This window comes from Zeus faber (assembly GCF_960531495.2).
Source record: "Zeus faber genome assembly, chromosome: 22".
NCBI classification, from domain to species: domain Eukaryota; kingdom Metazoa; phylum Chordata; class Actinopteri; order Zeiformes; family Zeidae; genus Zeus; species Zeus faber.
In genome coordinates, this window is record NC_137209.1 from 21,657,731 (window position 1) to 21,677,481 (window position 19,751).

The window sequence follows — 19,751 nt, forward strand, 5'->3', positions numbered from 1 at the left end:
ATGTTTCCATCTGGTTTTGCATGGGGGGCGGCGACGGCCGCCTATCAAATAGAAGGTATGTGAACCGTACTGAGCTGAAGTCCTCGATCAACCCCTTTAAATAACTGATCAGTTGATTTCCTCAGTGTCTCACCTCGTTATTTTCCGTAATTATGACGTTGTTTTTACGTTCCTTGATTTCCTCTTTTATATCGTACACCCTGTTTGGCGTCAAACATATTCATCCCCTATCTCAGCCATTCAATGGCTCCCGCCCGACGCTTCACACCGAGTCCGAAAACGCACCCAAACGGTCGGGTGCGCCCCCCCGAGCTGCGTCTGGGTTTTCGCGTCACAAAACGTGTTTCAATGGGAGTTTAACGCTTTATCAAGTGTGAAAACAAAACACACAGAATATAATGATATCAACTTATATAAACACGACATAAGTACACACGTTTGAAAAAAAAATAGAGGCCACGGCGAATGTTAAAGTTTTAAGCCCAATTTTCTGGAATTACACTTTTCACGACAATTTGCATAAACAAAGGATGAAAAGTCACTCTGGAAATGTACAAACACATTGTATATTGTGGTAGTAAATAATAATCGTCGATTTCTTTTTGTCCTTATTGAGTTTATTTAGTTATTTGTGGCCCTCTCTCTATGTAATCGTTAGGATTAAAAAGTAGAAACCTTTGCACCAGCTCCTGCTTCGACGCCTGAAATTTAAACTGGTGTCCAGGCGGCTGGGATTCGGACGATAAGGGTCCGAGCATCTGGGACACGTTTTGCCACCGGGAGGGAGAGGAGGGCCGAGTGTTCGCCGCGCAAAATGGCGACGTGTCCTGTAACAGCTACGAGCTGTGGAGGAAAGACCTGCAGTGCGTGCAGGAGCTGGGACTGACGCACTATCGCATGTCGCTGTCCTGGGCCCGCCTGCTGCCCGACGGAACCACCGGGACCGTCAACCCAAAAGGTACGCCGCCCCAGGGGACGACCACAACAACCACAACAACACTTTACTCCATTAAGAAGTGTGTAGAGGGATAATAACGTGCAGCCAGACAGTTGTCATCATGAAATAACCCTCGACAGCGTGATCGGGGTCTTGTACGTTATCCCACTTATTACACGGCTACTTACGAAATAAAATAATACATTGAGACAGATTCGATATCTAGAATGTCTAGTTGAAGAGCTTCCACTAAGATAAATGGTACCACAGTAACGTAGTTAACTATTCACCCTCCGAAAGAAATTGGACGTTATTACACATTTATGACGACCCTTTACATCTGTTTACCAGGTGTCCGGTACTACAACACGGTGATAAATGACCTTGTGGCCTGTAACGTGTCTCCCATGGTCACGCTTTACCACTTTGACCTGCCCCAAGCCCTCCAGGACCGAGGAGGCTGGAAATCGCCAGACATGGCAACCCTGTTCGACAGCTACGCCAGGTTTTGCTTCGAAGAATTCGGGGACCGCGTCAAACTGTGGATCACCATCAATGAGCCGTACGTGTGCGCCAAACTGGGCCACGAAGACGGCTCCCACGCCCCGGGCGTCAAACAGCCGGGCGTGGCGGCGTACCTGGTCGGCCATAACATGCTGCGCGCCCACGCCAGGGCCTGGCACAGCTACGACTCCCTCTTCCGGTCCAAACAGAACGGAGCCGTGTCTCTGGCGCTGAACAGCGACTGGGTGGAGCCGTTGGACCCGGCTAGCGCCGGCGACATTTCCGCCGCCGAGCGCTTCCTGGCGTTCACGCTGGGGTGGTTTGCGTGGCCGGTGTTTGCGACCGGGGACTATCCACCGGCCATGAGGTCCGCCGTCGACGCCCAAAGCGCGAGGCTGGGGTACGGCGGAGTCGACTCGAGGTTGCCCGGTTTCTCGGAAGACGAACCGGCGCTTTTGGGAACGGCGGACTTCTTCGCGTTGAACTACTACACCTCCCGTAAGGTGAGGTCCAGAGGGGGAGGGGCAGGCGGAGACGGGGTGTCCATGAAGAGCGACCTGGACGCGGAGGGCGTCCTGGATCCTTCCTGGCCGCTCTGTGGCGTCTCCTGGCTGGCGGTGGTCCCCCGCGGCTTGAGGAACCTTCTCGGGTACATTAAGGTGAAGGACCGCCGCGGTGTGGGAGGTGGACTGGCACAGCATGGTCTTCCACTCCTGTTCAAAATAGGGTTGGACATACCGCCGGCTTTAGTTCCCAGAGTCAGATCAGAACGAGAATCAACATTTTTATCCACCAGGAATCTGTCGCGGTCACGACTGATACTTTTCCGTAAGATCTCCTCTGTAGCCGTCAAAGTGTCCCGACACCTTTATCACTGTAAAATGTTTTCCTCTCATTTAAACCTGATTTGACCACGCGGCAAACAAATTGCCTCAAACAAAACTTGACATTTGTCAAGCATCTTTTTGTTTTTTATTTATTTATTCATCGATTTTGCGTCCGGGAACCTGTGCGTCCGACACCTCCAGAAGCACGTTGACGCTCTGTGATTCATTAGTGCCGTCACATCCAATGAAGCGCTTATTCAGGGTGAAAACTATTTGCCAACGAGCCAATTTCCTGCTGTTGTGACTTGTCACAGGCCATTAGGTTGAGTTTGGGGCGGGGGGTTGGGCGGTGTCGAAAAGTCAAGACCTCCATCTTATTTAGTTTAAACGCCTTGATGCGGTGTTTGACAGGAAACCTTTAACAACCCGGCCGTCTACGTCACCGAGAACGGCTTCTCGCAGGTCGGCGCCGTGGAGATCGACGACGTCCAGCGCTGCAGGTTTTACCACGACACCATCATGGAAGTAGCTGAAGGTATAATGGATTTAAAAAACAACCACGTCCAGGTTTGGTTTTTGGCAACCCAGGCCTTATTGTTGTGAAATGTCAGTTCCCATCATTTATACGGAGAAACTTACCACTCGGCTGCAGCATCTCACTGGTAATTTCACATTTTATTTAACTTTCTGCAACCAAAGTAGAAACCTCATCACGAACGCCGCCCCAAAAACTTTTTCCCCCTCACCGTATGCATTGTTTTGTATTTTCAGAACGCTTAATTCCATTTTTGCGTTTGTTTTTTCCTAGCCATAGAGGACGGGGTCAGGGTCCGGGGGTATTTCGCGTGGTCTCTTCTGGACAACTTCGAGTGGGCCGATGGTTTCAGCGTCCGCTTCGGATTGTTCCACGTGGACTTTTCGGAAGACGGGCGACCTCGAACCATGTACCGCTCCGGACGGGAGTACGCCAAGATCATCGCAAAACACCGACCTGGACCCAATGCCGATAAGGGAAAAGCAGAAAAACTTCTGTAGTTAGCTCTGGTATTGAAAATAACTCAGTCATGCTTGTAAGAACATTCTCTTTGCTTTCCTTGTGCATATGTATATATAGATTTTTACCTGGCGGTTTTTGGTTGGTTCTTACACCGATCAGCCACAACATTAAAACCAGTGACAGGTGAAGTGAATAACATTGATCATCTGGTTCCAATGGCACCTGTCAAGGGGTGGGATATATTACTATTATATATATATATATGCACTGTTATAAATTATTATTATATATATACGGTTTATATATATATATATATATATATATATATATATATATATACACTGTTATAAATTATTATTATATATATACGGTTTTATATATATATATATATATATATATATATATATATATATATATATATATACACTGTTATAAATTATTATTATATATATAGTGTTATATATATACTGTTCTATATTATTATTATATTAGGGATATATTAGGCAGCAAGTGAACAGTCAGTTGTTGAAGTTGATGTTGGAAGCAGGAAAAATGGGCGTGGTCAGGATCTGAGCCACTTTGACAAGGAGCACATTGTGACGCTGGACGACTGGGTCAGAGCATCTCCACAACCACCGGTCTTGTGGCTGTTCCCGCTACGCAGTGGTTACTACCAGAAGTGTCCAAGGAAGGACGACCGGGGAACCGGCGACAGGGTCATGGGGCCCAAGGCTCATTGATGCACGTGGGGAGTGAAGTCAAGCCCGTCTGGTTCGATCCCACAAAAGAGCTACTGTAGCACAAATTGGTGAAAAAGTGAATGTTGCTGTGATAGAAAGGTGTAGAACACACAGTGCATCACAGCTTGCTGCGTATGGGGCTGTGTAGCTGCAGAGCGTCAGAGTGTCCATGCTGAGCCCTGTCCACCTGTGAAAGCACCTACAATGTTGGCCTTATAACAAAAAAGAAAATACAACAAATACAAAGACTAAATTGCAAATCTTGAGAAACTGGGAAAAAAAAAAACTTGTCAAAGTTGTAGACTTGGCTGAAAAATGTGTTAATTTGCAAGAGGAACAATTAAAATCAGATAATAAAATAATTGAGTAATGAAATTGTCTGGTGTATTACATGGTAAATCTTAGGTCAATTTATGTGGGTTTTTTTATTTTCATTTTTTTTACCCAACATTAATTGTTAGGTTTTATTATTTTATATATTTTATGGGCTGCTGTGCCACAGCAATTTCCCTCCGATGATGAGTAAAGTATTTATCCCAAAAAAGATTAGAATCCTAGGACAAGCTGTCACATGGGGCCCTATTTCTGAGTCTGCGGCGACACCCTGTGGCGACAAAGGGTACCGCACCCACCGCCCGACGACATAATGTGCTGTTTGATGGATGCAGTGCAACAACAACCAAGCAATAAGGCTGCTCCCTTAACCACAATGCATTCAGGGGTTCAAGACAATTAATATTTATGGTGCGACGTGAAGGAAAATGTCATTTATTTTTGGGAGCGGGGAGACTTTGTTTGCATTAATAAGCGCGGTGTATCGTTTTGAACAGATGTGAGCGATGCCCTCGTGGCCCTCCTCCATCTATGTCGGGCTGAGTGAGATTCTCCTTCGTCTTGTGATGAATAACAAATAACAAAACTATTGTGAATAATGTCGCCATGCACCGGCAATATTCGGAGACTCATCCGTGGGGGCTGTGGATAAAACGGCAACGCCGTCTCCCACGTTCGGAAAGGGAGGAATGAAATAGTGCTCCTGAGTGTTGTGGAGGAAGGCCGTCGCTGCTTCTGCCACAGGCTGCCGGTGTCCTTTTCACCCCAGCCTAATTATAATTTAAAAGTACTAAATGCTAAACAAAATGTGAAAAATGCAGAGATGAAACAGAGATGGAAAATCCGGGTATGAAAAATGTAATTCCACCCCGGGATTTTCAGCCAACCATGTGGATTTTGTCTCATTAGTATGAGCAACCCAGAGATCACTGAATTGGCTGCAGCAAAGAACAAGCAAACAGTACTTTTGCTTTCTGCACCTGGAATTTTAACGTGTCGGCTCAAATTATGATAATTAAAAGGGAAGTCATTGATATAAGTCCCTACCCGTTTCATGTGAGCAACGCTGGGGTAAAAAATAGTCAATGTTTCCAGTTACATTTTAAGGTGAGAAAACCTACAACATATAGGTCTTACAAATCAAGGAAGCATTTTTAAGTGCAATAACCAATGCCTACTATCAAAAAAATATTTGAGCTGTAAGCAAATATTTGCCTCATGAAATGCGTCATTCCTGGATATTAATATATCAAAAATAAATAAAATGTATAGTAAAATAAATTGTACAATAATAATAGCAAAATAATCAAATAAATAACAGTAAAATAAAAAAAAACATCAAAAAATTATTAATTAGATATAATACAAATGATAAAATCGCTATTACAGATGGTAGGTGTCGCCATCTAGTGGTTGACGTGCGTGCAGGCAGGACGCTGACGTAGAGGAGTGGTGTTGGTACCTCTCACGTCACAAACAGAATAAAATAAGGAGCTCTATGACGTGAAACAAAAGCACCTCCAAACAGAGCTATTCCACTTCCCTGCTCCCAGCACTGATGGATTTAAGAGGGCGTCTTCCCCTCTGACTGAATGACACAGGCCTTCAACTTAAAGGAAAAAAAAATGTGCAAACGTCGTAATTAGACGTTCGCCGGAGCCGAGCAATAATATGAGCCTATTGCAGGTCGGGAAAAGCTGAAACATTAATTAGCATTTAAATAATTCACTGTTCCAGTCTCTTTAATAACCCGGTGACGAATATTCAACTTTAATTCATTATGGGGAAAGTCACCGAAAGAAACCATTTCTAAAACGTGCTTTCCAATTAAGCGGCAAATATATCATGTGTATAGATAAGTTGCTTTTGACAATGAATTAGCGCGTTTAATTGTAACATTCAATCACGTCGGCTGGCAGTGATTTGGCCCCGACAGAACATTCCTGGAAAATTACCCCGGGAGCCCCCCATTTGTTTTGGACCGGGACTTATAACTCGTTGGATTTATATTTTATTTATTTTTTGTCAGGCGCTATAAAATATTCAAACGGCTGTGGGAAAACTCATTTACTTATTATAAATTAAATAATTAAGCCACTAATAAACCATCTCCCTCATAAATCACACGGGAAAGTACGAATCTTTATGGATCGCCGCGTCACTTAGGTACGAAAGGGACGACTCGGAATGAATCGTTACCTTTTCTATTTACTGATTACCTTCATATGCATATTCCTGCGGGGGAGGTAATTAGATCGTTGCTTCAATCTTGGGGACGCTCGTCCTCCTCCTCCTCCTCTTCCCCTGCAGAGACAATCGCTTTGGCTTTTCACCCCTCCACCCATCCATCCACCCAACCACCCACCCACCCATCCATCCACCCACCCATCACTCAGCCTCATCGCTCCATCCCACTGTCGGTCGGCCCGTCGTCGGCCGGGACCCCCGGGGGGAAGAGGGAGTGAAGTCTCTCACACTCTCTTTCAACTCCACAACTTCTGGCTCATCATCCTCCCATCCTCCTCCTCCTCCTCTCATAATCACATTCACAAACACACACACACACACACACAGAACTCAAACTTTGGTAATCCCATTGACCTACTTCGCCGAGACATTTTGCTGGGAATTCACATTAGCGGCAGAAGAATAGCGGAAAATTCTCTCTCCCCCTCCCTCTCCCCCCTGCCGTACAGTAGGACTTGGCGCCGGCTTTTCGTCCCCGGTTGTAAGAAGGAGAAGAAGAAGAAGAAGAAGAAGGAAGTTTAAGAAGCTTCTGCGGCTTCTCCCATTGGCCATCGGTTATGCTTCTGAGGAGGAGGAGGAGGAGGAGGAGGAGGGTGGAGGAAGAGGGGGATGGTCGGGCCTCCTCCGAGTCAGGAAGTGGAGAAATTACGACGGAGCCATGCGGAGAACTAAGTAGCCGCCATCGTCGCCGTCTTCCCTCCCGGGGGGGGGACGGCGGCGGTGACCCCGCTAACGACCGGCCAAGTCTCATTGGGCTCCCTGGAGGGGGGGTTCACGGACCTCCTTGAAAAATTGGAAGAGGCGCCCAGAATAGTCCGCTGTCCCAGTGTGCACAGTGGGTGGTGTGCGTGCGTGTGTGTGTGTGTGTGTGTGTGTGTGTGTGTGTGTGTGTGTGTGTGTGCGCGCGGTGGGTAAAAAGCCTGAAGAGGTGAAGAAGAAATAGAAGAAGGAGAAGAAGAAGACCCCCCAATGGCTACCCCCCCCCCCCCCCCCCGGGAGGGAAAGGTATTATCACCCGTCTGTCTGTCTGTCTGTCTGTCCGTCCGTCTGCTCAAATAGTCTTTATGAACATACGTCTACAATTCCAAAGCAAATGGAAAACAAGTTAAAAATATAACGTAAAAAAAATTGTGACGAGTGATGACCTAAAACAAAAATAGAAAACCTTAAAACATGGCAGACAGCGAAAAGCCTAAAATAAGTGGCGAGCAATAAGAATTTGGCATTTACTGGCGCCGATGAGAAAAAAGAAAATTGGCCGAGGATTGAACCGTGACTCGTTAAACAAACCTGCGAAACAAACAATAAAACCAGAAAGAGTTTGAAGTGAAAATGCACCTTCGGCATCGCCCGCCAGACTCCTCCACATGCCTGGCAGGGTCGCCCCCTTCTCGCGAGGAGGAGCGGAAGCGGCGGGCGTGGACTAATTAACCGGGAGTGTTGTACGACATGCTCCCCCCTCACCCGCGTTGTCACTCAGGGTTTGAGTGGCGCTAATGAGAGAATTATCTGAGGCCCCGGAAACCCCGGCTAATGCATTCAAATGAACACCGGCCGACCCGACCTCCGAGATGGCTTTTTAATCTCACCACTTAATACCAATCAGGGGCGCCTCCACGTGTGCCCGCGCGGCGGCGGAGGGCGGGTCCCTTCCCGCGCCCAAAAAAAAACGCCAAGCGCCGCTCGGCTCTTCGGCTTTTTTTTTTTTTTTTCGCTCAACCGCGAGGCTGCCCCGCTTCGTCCAGAGGATCAGTCCCCACAGCCCAAGCAGCCGCTCTGCCTTCACCGGGAACACACTCGCGTTCCAGTCTGGAAGCGGCGGCTACTCGAGGCGATGGGAGGTTCGGAGCCGTGCCGTTTCTTTTCCCCAACTCGCCGCCCTTTCCGATCCGGGCCGGACGGGGCGGGGACCTCCGGTGAACGACGGACGACAGTCGGAGGGGCGCCGGGCTGGGAATGGCGTTCCCGCAAGGATTGTTTTGATTCCGTCCCAATGATTTATTGCGCGGTTTTGCAAAGCGTCTGGGCTCTTTTTTTGTTGCCGTGGAGTTAAATTTAGTCCCGAGTTATTATTTTCAGTTCGTGAGCGCAACTTTCTTTAAACCCGTTGTTTGTTTGTTTTCTTTGCCGCGGTGACGCCCGACATCCTGGGTCATTTATAAGATTTCGTTCGCCGCGAGCCGACCGTTTCGAGTCCGGCGTCACCAGATATTAGGGGCCATACAGTAGGAGCCGTTAATAGTGTTGGACAAACGGGGGAGTCGCTCTTCCTCCCATACGAGGTGAGAAGAACCCGACGAAGCGGCAAAGCGTCAAAAGTGGAAGGGGAGTTGGAGTTGGAGTTGCCGTGTAAGCCTCTTATCGCCGGCAACCAGTTGCGGATTAGGAAGGTTAATAAGGTCACAGGGTTTGCAACGACACTCTCAAAACGCACAATGGCGGCTTGGGCTGCGTTACCTTTCCATAATCGCTAATAATGATCGATCAAAGGAAGCGACGTCGGTTTGTTTGTTTGTCGTACTTTGCACAACGTGAGCCCCGCCGGAGCGCTTGGGCCGGAGCGGTCGCATTTCGCCGGCTCCTCGCGGGAACACGCGGCACATCAGTCGGAGCACACGGCCGCTTTTGCGAAACCTGCCGGCGCGTTCCAACGCCTTTTGCGGGCGTTTATTGTTCCAGATCTGGCCGGGTGTCGGGAGCTGGCGGCGGCGGCGGCGGCGGCCGTTTGGGTTTGTGCCCCGAGCCTCGACTCAAGCCCGGCTTGAATGGCGGTAATCGCGAGCAGTCTCACACAAGTTTCCGGAGACGGTCATAATTTGCCACGTTTTGTGATAAACATCTCGAAGGCAATACTTTATAGGTTTTGTCGCACTTTGTAGTTACCCGTCACATAAAGCAAAACCTGTTATGCATTATGTGACGGGTTATAACAAAATGTATCAATTATTAACAATTTCATAATAATTTCATAATGAATACATGTTATTATGCATTATGTACTAAGTTATTAATTGATGCATTTTGCAACAACCTATTACATAATGCATAACATAATAACCTAACACATAATAGGTTATTAATTGATGCATTTTGCAATAACCTATTACATAATGCATGACGTAATAACCAAATACATAATAGGTTATTACAGGGGTTATTAATGATACATGTGATATCCAATTACATGTGTGTTATTGTTAAAATGTCTGTGTGACCCTTCCAATGAAATGACCTCAGGTAGTAGAATCTGATATAAACAAAAGCACTAATGTCGTTATTACGGTGTTATTAGTGTAACGTTACACCTAATGCATTGTACAGAGGGAACGTTTCATTGTATTTTATGATAAATTCTTAATGCATCTGCAACCCCCCCGCTACGAGGAATAACCACCGCATTGAGTGACAGGTTATTCCACAACGCAGCAAAACCTATTACCTTGTTGATTCGAGACGCTTATTAACAAAACTCGGCAAGTTCTTACAAAATGTGGGTGTTATTATTGAATATTGGTCAAATGTATTGCATTTTGTAAAGTTATTTAACGGGAGTTGAAGTCGACGAACGGGTTTTATTGCCAAATTCCTCTCGGCAGCGCTGTCCCTTCCCAGGTCTGATACGGAGTGAACGTCGGGAGGGGCCGAGCTGGAACATCATCATCGCTCTGTCGCCCCCCTGTTGTCATTCAGGCGTAGAGGGCCTTTTCTTTTTTTCCTTTTTCTTTTTTTTTTTAGCGGCAGACGCAGCCGTCCCTGATCGCCGCTGAAGTGCGAACGTACGGACGGAGCCCTGACGGAGCCCTGACGGAGCCCTGACGGAGCCGCGTTGTGAAGGAAACTTGTCACAAGTCTTGGGCGTACACGGCTAGGATGTCATTCTGCACCGCTTGTTTACGCGTCACCCGCTGACAGCTAATTGTACAGCAGGAAATAGAGACATTTGTGTGTGTGTGTGTGTGTGTGTGTGTGTGTGTGTGTGTGTGTGTCTTTTTGTCGTTTCTCAATATCTGCCCACGGGCCAATTGTCATGCAGGCACTCGGGTAACTAGCTCAGTCGTCACTCATCCACCCGACGGCTGCTGCTATCTGGCCTGACGCTGACTGATGATGGGTACCAGTGTGTGTGTGTGTGTGTGTGTGTGTGTGTGTGTGTGTGTGTGTGTGTGTGTCATACAGAAAACAATAGAGGCGTTGGGTGTTGGAGGGGGGGGGGGGATCAGAGAGGGGTGCCACCCTGGCTCGGTGCTTCGTTGGAGGTTGGTTGCCGCCGCCGCGCCCCCCCCGGGAACGGCAGTCCTCCAGTCGAGGACAGTGTTGTGGGCAATCAATCGTTCAATCAATCAATCGATCGATCGATCGATCGACCAATCGATCGACCGATCAGAAGGACACGTCAACCCAACATCTCATTGGATTTGGGGACTTGACGTATAAAGTGTCTTATAGCTTCCAGGTCATGCACGAAGAGGACCCCCCGCCCAGTGGTCATACTTGGCCGTGCAAAAAGCATTAATTTCCCTTCGAGCATTTGGAAAGATTTTGAACACTGTATTATATATTATAATATATTATAATATATTATATTATTTTATATTATATTAGTTTATATTATATTATATTATATATTGTTTTATTTTATATTATATTATTTTAGATTATTTTACATTATATTATATTATTTTACATTATATTATATTATTTTATATTATATTAGTTTATATTATACATTATTTTATTTTATATTATATTATTTTATATTATTTTAGATTATATTATTTCATATTATATTATATTATATTATATTGTTTAATTTTAATTATTTTAGATTATATTATTATTATATTATAAACATCTATGTCCTTACGCCTGGAACCAAGCAAGTCGGTGGATGTGCTGACATATCCATATCCACGTGTGCATTGTTCCATGTTCTCACACGTCCTCTATCTTCCCCCCCCAAAAAAAAGATCAATGTGTCCCCATCGACGTTGTATCGCCCTCCGCACGTGAAGTGAATGGCGGGTGGTGGTGGTGGTGGTTGGGTGGGGGTAGGAAGAAGAAAGGCGGGCGCTAAATGGATGCGATGCAAATGGCATCAGAGGACGTGGGAATCAATTTACCTTATTGAAACAAATGAGGGGGGCCCGGACCGCCGCCCCCCCCAGCCCCCACCCTTCTCCCTCCTGTTTTTGGCCGCCCCCGTTGTTATTGTAATTAACCCTCCCAACCCCAACCCCTCCGTTCAAGAAACACTCGGATATAAAAACACCCCTACGCCGCCCGCGGCCGGGGGTCCCTTTTACCCTGATGAAAAAGCCCCCGGAGGTGGCGCCAGGTGAACGCGCGGCGGCTGTAACAGTGATTCATGGCTCTGGGTGAGACGCTAAAAGGCCGGGGAGATCTGCCTGGTAACGCGTTTAGGTGGAGGGGATTCCAACACACACACACACACACACACACACACACACACACACACACACACACACACACACACACACACACACACACACACACACACACACACACACACACACACACACACACACACACACACACACACACGTTCATCCCAATAATCAAAATGGAGTCCGCGCGTCGTGGGGTGACCTCGCCGTGCGAGCGGTCAGCGCGATGCTGATTCCATGGAGTGATATCTGACGTCTCACTGGGGGGTTTGGAGCCCGCTCCCCCCTCCCCTTTGGGTTTTTTTTTACGGGCGCATTGCCGACGCCGGCGATGTGTTGTGCAGGGGTCTCGGGGGGGGGGGGCTCGAATCAATAACTTAAAAGGGAGTGGGACAGGGGGGGGGGTCACGGCAGGGGAATCGATGTGGTAAACAAACGACCTCCAGGCGCCGCCTCCCGACACCCAACGTCCTCTGCCCAAATGCCACCGGGGGGCCACCGGGGGGGGGGGGGGGGGGGGGGGCACGGGCCGCTGAGCGCCCGCTCATGCGCTCACGCTCCGGCTCCCAAATCCAAATCAGGCGCCCGCATGCAAACGGGGGCGGGGGCGGGGGGCGGCCGCCGGAGCCACATAAACACCACCCGTGCACCTGAGAATGTCAATTACCGTGGCGGCGGCGCTTGATGCCCAAAGTGGGATTAATTTGCGGGGGGGGGGGGGCGGGGTCCGGTGTAGAGGTGACACCGCGCCGTTCCGCCCCAGAGGCGGCGGGCGGGGCGTGGAGAACCGGAGCGCTGGACCGGCTTGATTGTCACCCCCATTACGCCCCGCGCCGCCACGGCGTTGTGCATAAAGCGGCGAAAGGGACGACGCTGATGGAAAACAAGTTTGCGGTTTGGGGTCGGACGCAGACACCCAGAAAATGAGCCCCCCCCCCTCCCCTCCCTCCACCCCCCTCCCTCCCTCCCCCCCCACCCTCCCTCTCTTCCTCCCGGCCGCATAAATTTGGGTGGAGGCCGCCGTGCGGAGACGCTCGCCTCGCACGGCGTCGTCGTCGTCCTGACCTTGCAGGCGCTGATGTATGCCGCCGCGTCGCCGCCGTCGCCACGGAGAGCGGACAGGGGATGGAAGTCTGAGTTTTGTTTTGGGTTCACGGAAAGGTGGCTCATATATCCCCCCCCCCCCAACCCCCCTTCCCTCCCTTCCCTAAATTGAGGTCATTTCCCCCATTTTCCGTTTGGCCGCGGCCCCTTTCAAACGCCGGCTCCGCCATCCGTCTCGGGCTCCGGACAAATCCAACGACACGGCGCCGGATTATCATCTCCTGACCCCTCCCAGCGCTGCCCCCCCCCCCCCCCTTTTTTTAGGAAACGATTATAAACAGTCAATTCCAACATGGAGTCCGAGTCCCCAGAGGCCGCTCGCCTTGTCAAATTGAAAAGACAAGGACGAGTCAGCCGCCCCCCCCCCGTCCTGATACTTCCAAGACGAGAGACATAACAAATACCGCCCCTCCCTCCCGCCCCGCCCCCCATGCGGTGACAGGGTGGGACGGGGGGTTGGAGGGGGCCCGATTTTCAACATTTGGCCCTCAGCGTTTATATCACAAGTCTCCACAAAGCCTCCATGGATCACCCGGCGCTGGCGCTATCGGGGAGGAGCCATGGGGGCTGTCAGCGAGCCGCCGCCCTTTCATATTTCAGCGCAGACGGCTCTTCCAGCTCTGCCCTTTGAGGATAATATCTCCAAATCCCAACCCCCCCCCACCCCCGACACGCTGAGAGGCTATTTTTAAATAGATATTTATTTTCATTCTCCCGCTCTCTCAGAATCCGAATCGGAATTCCCGTTTATTTCCGCCGAGGGTGGAAGAAGAAAAGAGACTTGACGGTCGATTCGGTCGATTAAAAATGACATAAAAACAGCCAACCGCATTACCGTAATTACACCAATACTATACAGATCAGAAATAAAAAAATATGTAAAAAATAGACTGAATATGAAAAATATACAATATTTAAATTGTACATTTGAAAAAATGACTACAAATTTGAATATCTATTTATTTAAATTGTATCTTTCAGGTTATTCCGCCATGTTGAATGCTTTCATATACAGTATGTTACATATATGACATATATAAGGAATTTGTCGTGGTGCAGGATCGATGCGTTTCTGTACAGACAGTTAGAATAAAAGAGCTTAACCGTCTGAAAAATAAAGACAAAATAAAAAATTTTTTAAATAAAAATGGCCAAAAAGGCCAATTTTTTGAAAAATACAAAGAATATACTGAGCTAGAAAAGATATTTTTTTATTTTTTGGGATTTGGGAGGTGGGTGCAGTCAAATTGTAATTCTATCAACCTACCCAGAGGTATAAGTGATAAAATTCTCACCGCAATTACACTTCTACAATTTTACTTCCTTCCTGCCAGATTTTATTCACATTAGTGTCTTCGAAGCCCAGTGGTTACGGTGGGATCAGGGAGGTGGGCGGGCCCGAATTTAAACGCTATCTAGACCAATAAAGATAGTAACAAAATTACACTGATGGTCGAGAAACCGAAATGAACCTTCCTTCCTCCCAGATTTTATTGACATGAACGTCTTTGAAAGCCAGGGCTTCGTTTGGGGGTTTTGGAAGCGGGCGGCGCCTCATTTTGACCTCCAGCGAGCGATATCGTTATTGCCATGATTACACTGGTTAAATTGATTAAATTCAGGTTTCCAAACCACACTTCACCTGATGTTGCAGGGGGTTTGTGAGTGTCGGGAAATCCACGAATTTCACGGGATTCCTCCAAGATCCTCCGTCAGCTCCGTCCCTTTTCCAGGAGAGCTGCCCAGGAAGGCACGGCGGGGACAACCTCCCTTCAATATCGTTACTGACTTATTCGCCAAAGGGTTTTCCCGCCCCCAGTTTGACACCCGTGACGAGGCCCCGGACGTGCCGACGCGACTCCCAAAGCGGGGCAGGGTTTGTCGCCCCTCCGCCGCCGTCTCTGCTGCAAACGGGCGTCGGCCCCTCGGCCCCTGTTTAAACCGCCGCCTCCAGACGAGGAGGGCCCGAGCCGAGGTCCCGCGTCCGGAGAATTCAGATTCCACGTTGTGAGGGGAAACGGTCATCCAGTCATCTGATGTGTGTGTGTGTGTGTGTGTGTGTGTGTGTGTGTGTGCGTGAGTGTGTGTGTGTGTTTTAATCACATTAGCGAGACAGAAAGACGAACCACGAACTCTTTGATATGGTTCAGATGTCTGTACTGTTTAATCAGATGGGACGCCCCCAAACCCCTCTCTCTCTTTCCTTCCCTCCTCGCTCTCTCCCTCCCTCTCTCCCCTTTCCCTCCCCCCCTCCGGGAATACATTAAAACCAGCGTGAGCGACGGCATCGTCAGATAGCGGGGGGGCGGCAGGAAGCATGCGGCGGTCGTGGACCCGGAGTCCAATAGCTGTACCGTCCCAGATAAAACAAACATTGAGGAATGGAGGACGCGGGGGGGGAGGCGGACGGGTGGGATAAAAAAAAAAAAAAAAAGGAGGAATAAAGGAGGGGACACCACCGCCCCCGAATCCCCCCTCCCCGATAAGCACCTGCATCACCGCGCCTGCATCACCGCGCCTGCATCACCGCGCCTGCATCGCAATTTGGGGGCGAACGCTATCGGGACGTGACCCCGGCGACACGGAACCCGAAAATGCATGTAGGGGCTGAACTTCCTGCCGTGTCGTGTGACATGAGTTATGCTCTCGCCTGGGGCCCCCGGGGGGCGGGGCGCAGCGCCGCGCGACCCGGCCCCGCGGCGGGGGAAATAAAAATAAAAATGGAGGCTGGTGGATGGAAATTTATGTGCTGGGACGTCAGCTTTGGGGGAAACGCTGCGATGAGCAAAGTGGAAAAGGCTTCATGTTCCATTCAGTAGGTAATAATAATAATAATAATAATACACAATAAAAATAATATACTGGAATGACACACAATAACACTATATTGTATTATATAATGTATATAATATTTGTATAATAATATATGTATAGTATATAATGTATGTAAACATCTTATAATACCTAAATAAAAATTCATTATAATTATATTATTAAATGCATGATTTATTAATATTACAATTATAATTAGAAATTAAATGATATTTAAATAATAAGTAATTCATTCATTTATAATATTTGGATTCTGTATTTTTGGCCATTTCTGTATATTTGGCCATTTTGTATTTCATTTCATTGTTATTTATAATTGTATTCTTTATTTTTTCCACACTTTTCGCTTCTTTATGCAAATTCTGTACCTGGCGGAATGAACCGACTCTGATGAAACGTTTCTATTCTTTTCCCTCTCCCTCTTCCGAATCTCCAGCTCCTCCGTCGCTTCTAAGCGGGTGTAGCTTGAACAGAGCCGGCGCAATATTAAGATAAAGACCAAAAAAAAAAATAACCTGCCAAACAGACCATCCACTTAATTCCCCTTTATTCCCAGGACCCTTTTTACGCCCCGACGATTGTTTTTCCTGCACAGTTGGCAACCTTTAAAAGTTGTTTGTCCGTTCTTCCCTTAATCTGGTTCCCCCCACCCGCCCCGCCCCGCACCGCACCATCGCCGTGGAGGAGATGGAGCGATGGGGCGAGAGAGGCAGAGAGCGAGAGAGAGAGAGAGAGAGACAGTTTGTCCTATCTTCCTCCGTTTCCCAGCTAAGCTGCTGCGTCTTAGAGCTTGCCCCCATCGTTTTCGGGCGGAGGTGGAAAAGTGCTTGGCGAAGCAGTGGAAGGATTCCTCCCTCCACCACCGCCTCCTCCACCTCCTCAGTCACCCTGTAGCGCCCTCCCCCACCCGAGCCTCACCTATCCCCGGCCCCCTTATTATCACCAAACAAGCACTTTTTTGATGATGATAAGTCGCAGCCTCCCCGTCCCTGCGTGCAGGACGCGGCGTCGCTAGGGACCCGGGCAAAAACATGACACCCGTTTCTACCTGTTCCCACCGTTACTAAAGGAGAAGGAAAGAAGGAAGGGAGGGAGGAAGGAAGAAAGGATGGAAGGATGGAGGCTGCATGGACGCCTTGGTGGCTACATGCAGAAAGGAAGAAGAAAGGAAGGGAGGAAGGAAGGAAGGGAGGAAGGAAGGAAGGAAGGAAGTAAGGGAGGGAGGGAGAGAGGGAGGAAGAAAAGAAGAAAGGAAGGAAGGAAGGCAGGAAGGAAGAAAGGGAGGAAGGATGGAGGCTGCATGGAGGCCTTGGCTGCTCTATGTGGGAATGAAGAAGAAAGGAAGGGAGGAAGGAAGAAAGGGAGGAAGGAAGGAAGGAAGGAAGGAAGTAAGGGAGGGAGGGAGAGAGGGAGGAAGAAAAGAAGAAAGGAAGGATGGAAGGCAGGAAGGAAGGAATGAAGGATGGAGGCTGCATGGAGGCGTTGGCGGCTCCATGCAGGAAGGGAGGGAGGGAGGAAGAAAGGAAGAAAGGAAGGAAGGAAGGGAGTAAGAAAGGAAGGCAGTAAGAAAGGAAGAAAGGAAGGAAGAAAGGGAGCAAAGAAGGAGGCTGCATGGAGGCCTTGGCTGCTCCATGTAGGAATGAAGAAGGAAGGAAGGGAGGAAGAAAGAAAGGGAGGGAGGAAGAAAGGGAGGAAGGAAGGAAGGAAGGAAGTGAGGAAGGAAGAAAGGGAGGAAGGAAGGATGGAGGCTGCATGGAGGCCTTGGCTGCTCCATGTAGGAATGAAGAAGGAAGGAAGGGAGGAAGGAAGAAAGGAAGGAAGGAAGAAAGGAAGGGAGGGAGGAAGAAAGGAAGGAAGGAAGGAAGGCAGGAAGGAAGGAAGGAAGGAAGGGAGGAAGGAAGAAAGGAAGGAAGGGAGGGAGGAAGAAAGGAAGGAAGGAAGGAAGGAAGGAAGGAAGGAAGGACGGAAGAAAGGGAGGAAGGAAGGAAGAAAGGGAGGAAGGAAGGCAGGAAGGAAGAAAGGGAGGAAGGATGGAGGCTGCATGGAGGCCTTGGCTGCTCCATGTAGGAATGAAGAAGGAAGGAAGGGAGGAAGGAAGAAAGGGAGGAAGGAAGAAAGGAAGGGAGGGAGGAAGAAAGGAAGGAAGGAAGGAAGGCAGGAAGGAAGGAAGGAAGGGAGGAAGGATGGAGGCTGCATGGAGGCCTTGGCTGCGCCATGCAGAAAGGAAGAAGAAAGGAAGGGAGGAAGGAAGAAAGGGAGGAAGGAAGGAAGGAAGGAAGGAAGGAAGGAAGGGAGGGAGGAAGGGAGGGAGGAAGAAAGGAAGGAAGGCAGGAAGGAAGGAAGGGAGGAAGGATGGAGGCTGCATGGAGGCCTTGGCTGCTCCATGTGGGAATGAAGAATGAAGGAAGGGAGGAAGGAAGAAAGGGAGGAAGGAAGAAAGGCAGGAAGGGAGGGAGGAAGAAAGGAAGGAAGGGAGGAAGAAAGGAAGGAAGGAAGGAAGGAAGGAAGAAAGGGAGGGAGGAAGGATGGAGGCTGCATGGAGGCCTTGGCTGCTCCATGTGGGAATGAAGAAGAAAGGAAGGGAGGAAGGAAGAAAGGGAGGAAGGAAGGAAGGAAGGAAGTAAGGGAGGGAGGGAGAGAGGGAGGAAGAAAAGAAGAAAGGAAGGAAGGAAGGCAGGAAGGAAGAAAGGGAGGAAGGATGGAGGCTGCATGGAGGCCTTGGCTGCTCTATGTGGGAATGAAGAAGAAAGGAAGGGAGGAAGGAAGAAAGGGAGGAAGGAAGGAAGGAAGGAAGGAAGTAAGGGAGGGAGGGAGAGAGGGAGGAAGAAAAGAAGAAAGGAAGGATGGAAGGCAGGAAGGAAGGAATGAAGGATGGAGGCTGCATGGAGGCGTTGGCGGCTCCATGCAGGAAGGGAGGGAGGGAGGAAGAAAGGAAGAAAGGAAGGAAGGAAGGGAGTAAGAAAGGAAGGCAGTAAGAAAGGAAGAAAGGAAGGAAGAAAGGGAGCAAAGACGGATGGAGGCTGCATGGAGGCCTTGGCGGCTTCCTTTGTGCGGCCGATCCGGGCGATCGTGGGCGTGGCCGGCGTCCTCCGTGCGCGTTTATTCTTTTATCGGTATTTGATTATTTTTTTGGACGTCCGATGCGACGACGGCAGAGCAACCACTGAATGAGCGGGAAGACGGCGGCGCTAGTTCAGCACAGACGTACGGCGCCTTGCAAATCAATCCCAGCCACCGGCCACGAGTCCGGAGCGCCGGTCCACACAGTCACACGGTCTGGACGGCGTCTTGGGGGGGAAACCCGCAAAAGCCGCGGTGAAAAGTTTGGCCCCCTGAGGCCCCGACCCGGTCGAGAGGGAGTCGTCGGAGTTTCCTCCCCGACTCGCCGTCCGTTTGATTCCGCCGGTGTACGAGGGCGTGGGAGGAGTCGATCGTTTGTTTTGGCGGAACGTATCTGGAGCAGCGGTGCCGGGAGCGCCGCGCCCCCCGACCGAGGGAGGGAGGGACGGGGATGAAAAGGCAGAGCGGCAGCGCCACGGCCCGAGGCTTCCCGCGTACAAATACACGACACATCGGAGGGTTGTTCACTTGAAAATCTATAATTCCGACATGTTTGGGATGAAGACCGAGGGACGACAAGATGAAAACAGAGGCGAGGAAGAGGAAGGTGGAGGGGAAGGTGGAGGGAGGGGCTGAGAGGGAAAACGGGGGGGGGGGGGATCAACCAAAGAACTCCCAGAGAACGCCGAACCCGGCCGAGGTGACGGCCCGGCACCGTCCGGGTCCAGAGCGTCAACGTTTCGGTCCGGGAGCCGACTGAAGAAC

General features: G+C 49.3%; 1 protein-coding gene across 1 annotated transcript; it reads left to right on the forward strand.

Moving 5' to 3' along the window:
* On the forward strand, nt 1-3,303 carry gba3 (glucosidase, beta, acid 3; the record flags this gene model as incomplete). The annotated part of the gene is made up of 5 exons (XM_080023600.1): nt 1-55; nt 725-958; nt 1,289-2,100; nt 2,680-2,803; nt 3,077-3,303. The coding sequence occupies 5 exons, from the start codon at nt 1-3 to the stop codon at nt 3,301-3,303; spliced, it is 1,452 nt and encodes a 483-aa protein (XP_079879726.1).
* Nucleotides 3,304-19,751: the final 16,448 nt, after the last annotated feature.